The 11,921-nt window shown below is 44.9% G+C and overlaps 1 protein-coding gene across 1 annotated transcript; it reads left to right on the top strand.

The window, feature by feature from the left end:
• Positions 1–9,218: 9,218 nt before the first annotated feature.
• Positions 9,219–11,468, top strand: caiap (CARD- and ANK-containing Inflammasome Adaptor Protein). Its single transcript, XM_078219205.1, has one exon. The coding sequence runs from the start codon at positions 9,219–9,221 to the stop codon at positions 11,466–11,468; it is 2,250 nt and encodes a 749-aa protein (XP_078075331.1).
• The last annotated feature ends 453 nt before the right edge of the window (positions 11,469–11,921 follow it).

Below are 11,921 nucleotides of genomic sequence, written 5' to 3'. Positions count from 1 at the left end.
TGGGTCCATGGTGCTGTGAGGCAGCAGTGCTAACCACTGTGCCACCATGCAACCCTATTGTGCCACCACAGAACAAACCCCAAATCAAAACTGGGACAGATATGGTCTGCTTTGTCCAAAACAACAGCAGGCAATGTCTTTACCTACTGAACCACTGGGATAACAAGTATGCCATGTAAAAGTGCAAGTAGTTTCTTCATGGAAATCTAAATTGAAATTCCTGTTGATGATATTAGTGAACTTGTATTTAATATGGCTTTCTTGACATTCTTCAGTCCCTTATTTTTAGAGATTAACCCCATTTGAAACAACTGGTTAACACGTGCAATAAACTAGGACTGAGGAATATCACATGAATGTCTTTGGACCAGCAGTGATTTTTACGCTCCAACCTTATCTTTATCTTGCAAGGCTATAATTCTGTGGTATTAAGTAATTAATGAAGTGTTGTAAACTATGACTAGAACATTCATTATTTGATTAAAAATGTTATACTATAAAATCGTCTCGTCATTGAAGTCTGGTTGAACTTTTAATTTAATTTATTCAGAGTTTAATGTTTCCTTTAAATATTAGGTGGCATATCTAAAATGGATCTAAAAGGGAAAGGTGTCTCTCTTAAGGCAAACAGAAACCTGTTTGGGTTGCCAATGCTTCCCATAGCTCGATACTTACTGCAATCATTCTGGCTCAACAAGTGTGGATTATTTTGTGTATTGATCGTGACTACCTGTGAAAGACAGAAATCCAACTTGGAGAGGTGTGTGAAGGTTTTACTGCCCGATTTCTGTGCCGACTTTTGGATTCACGCAACTTGTCAGGACTGGTGGCAGTGAATGACGACGGGTGGACTCAAAGCGGATGTTTGTGAAATGTGATATGCTTATGATCCATGTAAACAAACGTCAGTTTACTAATTATCACAGCCATTTGTGTCTGAAGCCAGATCCAAGTGTGCACAGGGAACACTTACGGCCCTTTTAATACCATGTTGCACCCTGGGAGGTTGACATTGGAAACCTAAGGTATCCTTGTGCAATTTGCTCCACGTTCCCACAAGTGTCGTTTCTGAAAATAGAACTTGTTTTGGTGATCAGTTTGGGAGACCTGTGACTTTAACCTGGTGTTGTTAAACTTCTTACTGTGTTTACCCCAGTCCAACGCCGGCATTTCCACATCACTGAAGAGTTCGGCAGAGGTGGTCTCAGTAAAATGCTTAAAGGAGAAAGAAAGGAAATTTGAGGGAATTACCTTCTGTACACAGTACTTTCATATTCTCTCTCGCTCTCTCTCCCCCCCAAGCAAAACGAGAGAAAATGAATCCTGATTTTGTGCAGTATTTTTAGACTTTAAGAGACCAGCACTTTCAGCTTTCCACTTCCTTCAGTACTATTTTAGGATACCAAGAGTGCAAGACATGTCGACTTCCACGGCCCTAGCACATTTGACCAATGCGGCAGAGATTCGCCTTTAGCCTTCTTTCTTTGGTGCTCGTAGACCAGATCTTAAACTGATATTGTTATCTGTGGTTTATTAACCTTATTGAATACTCGCTGCATTGTCCTCGCAAGAAGTCAAAAAATCTTTCTAATTTGGATAAAAGCAAATGGGCTTTGACAAAGGGTCATCTGGATTCGAAACATCAGCTCTTTTCTTGCTGAGATTTTCCAGCATTTTCTCTTTTGATATCTTTCTAATTTGAACTGTTCATGTTGATTTGCACTCTTCCTTCAAACCCTGAAAGTATTCTCGCTGCAAATTTTATACATTTGTATTAAATTTGGTGTCTATGATAAAGTGAATTATGAATTTTCTCATCACAAGTAGCATGGTTCAATCTACAAATTATTTTTTTGAAGAAAAGAACTGCTTGGCAGTTCCAGTCACAGAAATTTGCAGTGTCATTTGGTGTTGTATAATAAAGATACCATCTGTCAATGTCTAATTATATCCCAACCTACCATCAATTATACAGTGAATTTGTCAGGCATCCGGTGACACTATTCCTGAAGTACTACTGACCCCGAGTGGTCATGCAACGTTATTACATGCTACATGGCAGATGCAGTTACTGTAAGCAAGCAACTGTCCAAAATTGCTCACTTTCATATCCCTGAAATCACTTTAATTGCTAAAGAATTTCCAACGTTAAATATGAAAAGTTTTTTTTTAACCATGGAAATTTAAATTGATGAACTTGACCACTTAACCATCAACAGTACACTGGAATGACATTACCATCAATGATGTCTAGTTTTCAGCTGTAAATCCAACATTAGATTTATCAATGTTCCGACTTTGTAGGATAGCAATATAGGGCTACCTCTTGCAATCCAGGAAGGGCATAATTAATCAGGAAGAGGATGCATTACTTCAAATTTTGGGTGAAATCTTACCAAAAAATTGCTGGTAAGTGTTGGTTCCAGCATGAAATTAAAATTGAGTTTTTTGCTCTGACGAAGGGTCATCCAGACTCGAAACGTTGGCTCTATTCTCTCTCCACAGATGCTGTCAGATATACTGAGATTTTCTAGGATTTTCTGTTCTTGTTTCAGATTCCAGCATCCGCAGTAATGTGCTTTTCTCTTAGTGTTTAACTCAGTGCCACTTCTCTTCCAGAAATGCCTGCCCTGAAGAAGTACTGCTCTTCCCTTCCACGGGATTTCCATTTGTCACATTCACCCTGCCCACCTTCATTGTTTTCCATTTCCCTCATGGTGTTCGACAAGGTGTTTACCAAAACCATATTGCCTTCCTCAGCTACGGTCTCGGTCACCGGCTTACCCCACGTGGATTCCAACCGAAAAAAACCCAGCAAAACGTTGGCTCTATTCTCTCTCCACAGATGCTGTCAGACCTCTGGAAATTTTCCAGCATCTTCTGTTTTTGTTGCGAAAAACTGAGTGTTTCCTGCCACTGACGCCAGTGTGTTTCGGGGCGGAATCTTATGCCTCATCAGCGATAATTTTCATGCCCATGTGAAGCAGCATATCCCCTCTGATTTCATCCCCTCTGCCCCACACTGCTACAAACACTGGGGAGCGCCACATAAACGGCTCCCCAGCACTTGTTCCACAACAACTGCTGGGGATGACAGCCAAGAAAGCAGCACCGCGCGTTTCTGAGATGGCCCCTATTAGGATGCTGGATGGAGTGGAGCAGAGGCAGAACACACCTTACCCTCTCTCCAGGAGAGGTCTTCCAGCAGGGCCACCACCCCGCCTGGGATGCAGTGGCAGCCCCTGGTCAGGAAGGGCAGCAGTTGGAAGAAGATCAATGATGTTCTTCGCTCAGCCAAGGTAAATGAACCACCCCCAGTCGCCTACTGAACCCCCCGCAAACACTTCGCATCCCCAACCCTTTCTCCCACTCAGCCACCTCTGCCAACACCAGGCGCCAGGTTCTCTCCTCCCTCCCACAATCACTATGTTCCCCCAGTAGCAGCTACGCTCCTCACATTCCAGCTCCCACCCAAGCCACACGCCTGCCACACCTCATCACCATCTTAAATGTCAACACTCCCACCTACACTCTTCCTCTCTGTGTCACTGCAGGACAAACTCAACCACAACAGGCGTGAATGGGCACAGCCAGCTGGAGTCATGCCCAAGCTGAGAACCCTCAAAAGTTTTGAGGAGTGAGCCCTCAACCTGGCCAGGGAGGAGGAAGAGTGTGCCTGCGCTGCTGGTAAAGTGGGAGCAGCAGAGAAATGTGAGAATCCTCAACACGTATGCTGTCATTCCTCAAGGTACAAATGAGTAATCAATGTTCCCTTTGTATCCCCTTCTCTTGCAGGCTGGCCAGACTATCCTCGCATCCTCTAGACACCCCGGACTTCAGCAGCTCTGAGGGTGAATTCTCCAATTTTACCGTTAAAGAGACGTCACAGCTGTCACCCTCATCCGGCACCAGCACAGATACTCATACCTTGGTGGGTCCAATAATTAGATAGGCTTCTGGGTCACTCACTGGGTGAGCACCTCACAGCTGACAGCAGGTGGAGACGGCAAGGAAACCAGCACTTGGAGGGATGCCAGAGCCCAGAACTCTGCTGAACCCCTGGCCGATGACGTGCCCCTGGGTCCGGTCGTCCCTCAGCTGCTGGATCTGCAAAGGCAGAGTCACTAGTATCAGGAGGGGATGACAGCAGCCCTCCTCAGACCGCAAGGCTGATTGGAGGAGTCCCATTGCCTTCTATTTGAGGAGATGGTGCCATCACTGTAGCCCACCATGGCCAACACTGCGAGGTTGGCGTCCGCAGTGGAGACCTTAGTGCAGGACATGCCCTCCATGGCAGGAGATGGTTCCGGCACTGGTGGGAATCCATGAGTGTTGGTGCCAGAGGACGGCGGAGCTTCTGGATCTCACTCCAGCTGCTCCACCATCCCATGGAGGAGTACAGGGGCCGCCGGGAACCTGAATGGAAGAGGAACAGCAGGAGTACAGCCAGGGGACCCTGGGCATCTCCAGCCCATCTGAAACCACCCCCCCCATGAATGACACACCTTCAGCCCCTGACACCGAGGAGGAAAGCAGTCAACTGTGCTGCTCGAAAATAGACCGAGACCCTCAAGGTCCCAGCCCACCCCAGGGGATGCACACCAAGGTCATCCCAGGCATGGAAGTCAGCAGGCCCACCTCAACCTCAGCTGTGGATCCTGGGGATATACCTAGATGTAGTAGGAGGATCAGGAAAATTAAGAAACTGTAGGCACTTAGTGGACACGGGTGAATATAAGCACTAGTGTAGATGAGTGACCATTTTGTTTTGAATATTTGTCAATGAATTTCACTTCATTCACCCACAGAACCTCCACCCTGTTTGTTCATGCCACCAAGCTTTGGGGGAACCACCGCGCTCACCCGGCACCTCATCCCTGTGGAGTGTGACTCAACTGTGGGACTTTAACCTGGTGTTGTTAAACTGTTGGACTTTAACCTGGTGTTGTTAAACTTCTTAGAGTGTGAGAATGGCAATGTCATATCCCTCCCACCCTCTTGCCAGCCCCCACTAAGGAAGGACACTCCTTCAGCTGTGAAATGGACAGGAACCCAGGAAGGTGGACATGGGAAGCACTGCCTGCATACCAGCCTTTACAACTCCTTTAAAGCAAGGAGCAACCTGACATGAAGGGAAGGTAAGGTTTGCAAGTGATCCCTCCCAATCCCTCTCCCTGAAATGGCGATTCTGGGACCCCCACCCCTGCCCGAGTCCTCTCTGGTTCCCCCTGAGCGGTGCACACTGTGGATAGTGCTGACTGCCTGAGCACTTAGCTCTGAAACCCCCCTTGGGGGTGAAGGCATATGCTGGCAGGATGCCACCCCGTCACCTTCTGAATATCTGGTGCGGGGGGAAGTCCTGGAGAGAGTGCTTGTCAACTGGGGCGGCACAATGGCACAGTGCGGCGGCACGGTGGCACAATGGTTAGCATTGCTGCCTCACAGCACCAGGGACCCAAGTTCAATTCCTGGTTTGGGTCACTGTCTGTGTGGAGTTTGCATGTTCTCCCCGTGTCTGTGTGGGTTTCATCCGGGTGCTCCGGTTTCCTCCCACAGTCCAAAGATGTGCGGGTTAGGTGGACTGGCCATGCTAAATTGCCGCTTAGTGTCGGGGGACGAGCTAGGGTAAATGCATGGGCTTGTGGGGATAGGGTCTGTGTGGGATTGTGGTCGGTGCAGACTCGATGGGCCAACCAGTAAGATTGAAACTCGGAACTCACCGGTGCGAATCGCGCTCTTCGGATTTTGCCCCATGCCGCCATTCCCGCAGATGGTGAGGGCAGGCTCCAAATCGACCCATTTTCTAACACTTGATTTCCTTCTACTGAGGGATTATTGATGGTTTATGTCTTTTTTTTCTCTCTTCTGTTTGTTCCCTTGCCTGTCATGTAGTCCCACTAATCCCATGTCATTGATTTCCTCTTGGGTATTTTGTCTCTCCCATCCCAATCCCAACTCATCACTTTTGACTCATTGATTAAATCCTCAACTTCCCTCTCAGCCTCACTTGGTAATCTCCAAAGAACCCATGATCCTGCTCAGGAGCAGATATCCCAAATGCTGCATGCTCCCCTTTTTCTCACCCACTACACTTGGCCAACATTATTTCTGCCCACCTACTTCCCATCCCATGTACCTACGTACATGAGAGTTCTCTGGCAGGCTGCTCTTACTTATTTTTCAGTAAAAATCCCATTATTGGATTGCAATTAATGTAGCTTTTGTGAAATCCCACATTCCCGTGACATCGCCATCTCTAGAATTTTTTTGTAACCTACCCCAACAAGTTTTCACCCTCTGTCTCCTGAAAGGATTGATTAGATCTGAGTTCTGGTTCTAATGTGCAGCCACCCACTCTGACCATTCTTCATTTGTGAGCATAGGCTGGGAAGCAGCAGAATATCTTCCCGGTTTCATCCAGTAGCTACACAAGTGAACTTTCTACATGAGTCACTGTGAAACAGTCAGAAGCGGGAATACGGCCTGATTTTCCAGAATGAATATAATGGGCTGACTGGCCTCCTTAAAACACTGTCTGTAGCATGTGGTTGATCAAACAACAGACAGGCTCAAACTTGGAGAATGGATGGAGAGAGAGAGAGAGAGTGTGTCCACTCAGGGACCTTCTTTTCCAGTTTTCCAGTCTGGAAGAAAAACAGCTTCTGAAAAGAGTTAGTTGGTCTAATCATGATCCCCTCCTCACCAACTGACCAGTTAACCAAACATGGTCATAGCAAGTTAATTCCAGGTCCATGGTTTGGGCATAGAACATAGAAACCCTACAGTACAGAAAGAGGCCATTCGACCCATCGAGTCTGCACCGACCACAATCCCACCCAGGCCCTACCCCCATATCCCTACATATTTACCCGCTAATCCCTCTAACCTACGCATCTCAGGACACTAAGGGCAATTTTTAGCATGGCCAATCAACCTAACCCGCACATCTTTGGACTGTGGGAGGAAACCGGAGCACCCGGAGGAAACCCACGCAGACACGAGGTGAATGTGCAAACTCCACACAGACAGTGACCCAAGCCGTGAATCGAACCCAGGTCCCTGGAGCTGTGAAGCAGCAGTGCTAACCACTGTGCTACCATGCCGCATGTTTAGTTTATGGCTAGACAAGTTCCCTTCCAAACCATAGTGCATTGTCCAAAGCGATTACATCAAATGGCTTGATCCGCGCTCAGTTGAATGCACAGGTTGGATGTTTTGTGAATGGCTCAGGGGATAGAACAAAGAAAAGTACAGCACAGAACAGGAGGCCCGTCGGCCCTCCAACCCTGCGCCAATCATGATGCCTGCCTAAACTAAAACTGTATGCACTTACGGAGTCTGTATCTTTCTATTCCCATCCTAGTCATGTATTCGTCTAGTTGCCTCTCGAATTCTGCTATCGTACCTGCTCCCACCACCTCTCCGGGCAATGCGTTCCAGACATTTACCACCCTCTGTGTAAAAAACTTGCCTGCACATCTCCTCTAAACTTTTCCCCAAGCGGCTTAAACCTATCTCCCCTAGTACTTGACTTTTCTACCCTAGGAAAGAGCATCTGACTATCCACTCTTTCCATGCCACTCATAATCTTGTAAACTTCAATCAGGTCACCCCTCAACCTCCATTGTTCCAGTGAGAACAAATTGAATTTATCCAACCTCTCCTCTTAGCTAATACCCTCCAGACCAGGCAACATCATGGTAAACCTCTTCTGTACCCTCTCCAAAGCATTCACATCCTTCTGGTAGTGTGGCGACTAAAATTGTACACAATATTCTAAATGAGGCCTGTACAGCTGCAATTGACCTGCCAATTTTTATACTCAATGCCCCGACCAATGAAGGAAGCATGCCATATGCCTTCTTGACTACCTTATCCACCTGTGTTGCCATTTTCAGTGATCGGTGGACATGTACACCCAGATCTCTCTTCCTGTCAATACTCCTAAGGATTCTACCATTTACGGTATAATTCTTACATGCATTGGACCTTCCAAAATGCATTTTCTCACACTTGTCCGGATCAAAGTCCATCTGCCATTTCTCCAACCAGTATATATCTTGTTGACTCTTTACTATCTGCAACTCCACCAGTTTTTATGTCATCTGCAAACTTACTAATCAGACCAGCTACATTTTCCTCCAAATCATTTATACATACTATGAACAACAAAGGTCCCAGAACTGATCCCTGTGGAACATCGCTAGTCACAGCTTTCCATTCAGAAAAGGGATATGGCCATTCACATTCCTCTGAAGTGATTGACTTTGATAAAGCCTGACCCCATCGTTAACAGCTTTAGAATTTGTAAGGTACATTCATGCCAATATGTGACCATCTCAGGAGCTGTGGTTTAAGTCACTGAAATGTTGTTGTTCAGTCTTTTAAAACTCAATCAGTGGTTGCAGCCCAATAAACAAATAAGTCATTTGCAGCAACAAACTGTCAATTAATTTTGTCTGTCCATACAAGTATGCAGAGCTTAATACATAGGTATATTGTGGTAGGTTATTTTTATCAACACAGGGAAAAAATTGACCACTAGTTGCTCCCGAAGTAAGCAAACTAAACTGTACAACTGCAAATATTAGTTGGGAACGGTGCCCATCAATAGATTCAGATGCATACTCCACAGCTTATGGTTTTCTCATGGCATTAGTTGTGTGTTGTTGTTTTGCCTTTGCTTTTTCACACAAAGACCTAACAGACTCTAAGCAACAGTAGTTAAGGTGTAGATTTCCACGTCATCTGATAGACTGATTAACCAGGTGAGTGGATGGCAATCACAAAGGTTTGGCTCACGGGAGAGAAAGGTGACTTTTTTTGATAGTTTAATGCTCAAAACCTGATGGAATCTCTCAAAAGTTTATTGTTCAGACCAAACTCTACATGTTTGCCAAAATGTTTGTGATATCATTATTGTATCGGAATAAAGCAACCCAACCTTGTTGCTATGGTTTGGTGGGACAGTTTACGATTCATTCGGGATTAGGACTCATTTAATGCCAGTTGCAATCTTGCAAGCCCCTGAGGACTCGATTTTGATGTGAAGTTATATCAGCTTAAAGGTGATTGACTTTCAGCAGTAGAAGGAATTGTCTGTCTACTTCATGAAACACAGAGACTCTCCTTCGAGAATTGACAATTGACGGAAGGATAAAGTTTTTTTGTTGCCAATCGACCTACACCTTAATCAGTACACATGTCGATCTGCCACAATGGCTATAAACAGTACAGGTATTTTTACAAATCCATATGCAATTGAGGTTCTACAGAGCAAGAAGAAGGAACTTGTAGCAGGGATTATCAACACCGATCATCTTCTGGACTGGTTGGTTGAGAATCGTATCATTTCACTGGACAAGAAAATGGCTGTGTTAAGCTATAAGACGCGAGAGGAGAAGAACGCAAGAATTCTGGATATGTTGGTTTCTTGCGGAGAGAGAGCCTGCAGGCTGTTCTTCTATCCTTGCCTCAAGTGTGTGGAACCAACTCTGTATGATCACATCAGATGCTATGTCAGTAATGTGTCTAGCAGCTTTGGGAAAGCCAAGAGACAGCTGGTGGGATACCTTTTGGAAAGAGATAAGGATGAAATCCCCAGGAACAGCCAAAAAACGTCAGAGGAATTCAGACAGAACATGACACATAAAAAGAACCCACGTCAAACGTTAAAAAGAGTTGCTAGACCTCAACCCATCTGGATCGAAATAACTGAGCTCTTCCAAGCTGCAGCATTAGGAGATCTTTCCAGTCTGGATAGAGCTTTTGGAGACAATGATGTAAATGGCACAAATGCTTCTAATGAAACCCTGTTGCACATTGCTGCTGCTCATGGGCATGTTACAATTATTGAATATTTATTGAATAAAGGAGCAAAGGTAGAGGTGAGGGATAATAAACGGCAGTCACCCCTCCACCGGGCTGCAGTGGAGGGACATTTGGGTGCAGCTAAAATGCTTCTCCAAGCTGGAGCACACATCTATGCTTTGGATAAAGAATCCAGAAGTCCATTGCAATTAGCTGCAGAGAACAGTCATTTCTCCATGGTGAAGTTGATGTTGAAAGAAGAAGCCAGAAACCATAAAAGGAAGAAATCTTTCTTGCACATGGCTGCACTCAGAGATGAGAGTAAATTAGCGCGAATCATTCTCCAATATGGAGCTCCAGTTGATGCTAAGGATGAGAAGAACAGGACCCCATTGTTTCATGCTATTTCCCAAGGACATCTCAATACTGTGAAAGTACTGCTGGAGGCTGGAGCCAAGGTGAATATTGATTTAATTCATGCAGCATTTGATAGTAATGACCAATTCCTGATGAAGCTGATCTTGGAGCATGCCAGTGAAATTAACTCTACCGTCTTAGTCAATGCACTGTTTAAAGCAGTTCAGAAAAATCTATACAGAACTGTGGGCATTATCATTGAACAGGGCATTGACATCAACACCAGAAATGGAATGCAATATACCCCTTTACTGTTAGCAGCAGAACTTGGCCATGTTGAATCTGTCAATATCCTGATAAATAAAGGTGCACGTTTAGATGAAAGGACACCAAATATGGACAGTGCATTACACCTTGCAGTCCAAACTGGGTCTCTTTCTGTTGCAAAGCTGTTGATTGACATGGGCATGGATGCAAACATAATTGGCTCTGGCAACCAAACACCCTTACATGTTGCATCCTTTCAGAACCAACGACTAATGATAGAAACTTTGATAGCAGGAGGTTCAAAAGTCAATGCTGTCACTAAAGAAGCAGTTACACCTTTACATATCGCTTCACAAAAAGGTAACAGAGATACGGCTGAGTGTCTCATCCAGAACAAAGCAGATGTAAATGCCAAAGATAGAGGTATGAAAACACCCTTGCACATGGCTGCTGTAGTTGGAGATGCCTCAATTGCAGAGCTCCTTCTGTCAAACCGGGCAGATCCTAATGCAGTAAATATGGAGAAGAAGACCCCACTCCATTTGTCTGCTAATGAAGGCCATTTGGACTTTGTATCTTTGATGTTAACCAGAAGGGCCAAGTTTACTGCAAAGGATATGGATGGGAATACTCCAATGCACTATGCAGCCAGCAATAGCCATAGCATTGTTGTCAAAGCTCTTTTATTGGCTGGAAAAAATAAAAACATAGATGTTAAAAATATTTGGCGGAAAACACCATTACATTTAGCAGCAGAACATAGTGACAAGGACCTGATAGAGTTGCTGTTGATCAGTGGAGCTGCCATTAATGCCTTAGATAATGCCAAAGACACACCTCTGCATTGTGCTTGCAAATCTGGCAACCTTAGCACTGCTCAAAAACTAATCAACTGGTCTGAAGGTGAGAAACCTAAGTTTCAGTTGACAAATAGTTTAAAAAAGACACCTCTTCAAGTTGCAGAAAGTGGAGAAACAGATAACCACCATCAAATAGCAACATTATTGAAAAAGAAAATGTTGTTAACTAGGTAAGAAACAAAACCTTAACATGCTTGATGGTTTAATTGGACAATGCATTATCTAGTGTGAACCCCAGATTCATGGACCACTATCATCCCCGTTTCACCTTTGTGCTGTGTGGAGTTAACAAGATACAGTATGCTGGAGCTCGTGGGATGTGCGTAGGTTTGGGGAAGGTGCGATGGAGGGAATTGGCATTCCTGCTTCCATTTGCTATCCAGTGACCCTTTATTCAAAAATGTATGGTGTGAACCTTGAATGAGGACAAGATGAGACTCAAGTTGCTGGTATCTATCTCAAATTTATCTAGTCAACCAGTGCTCACTGTCAGGGTTCACACTTGAAAAATTATCACTTCAATGAGGTATCAAAGGGCTGCTGGCATGTTTCAAACTTAGCATGGCGGTGGTTTTAGAGGAATGGGGAAAATTTTGATTTGATTTGATTTATTATTGTCACCTGTAT

Source organism: Mustelus asterias, chromosome 8, assembly GCF_964213995.1.
Source record: "Mustelus asterias chromosome 8, sMusAst1.hap1.1, whole genome shotgun sequence".
In the NCBI taxonomy this organism is placed as follows: Eukaryota; Metazoa; Chordata; class Chondrichthyes; order Carcharhiniformes; family Triakidae; genus Mustelus; species Mustelus asterias.
The sequence above is the reverse complement of the archived record's forward strand: the minus strand, read 5'-3'. Positions and strand labels throughout refer to the sequence as shown.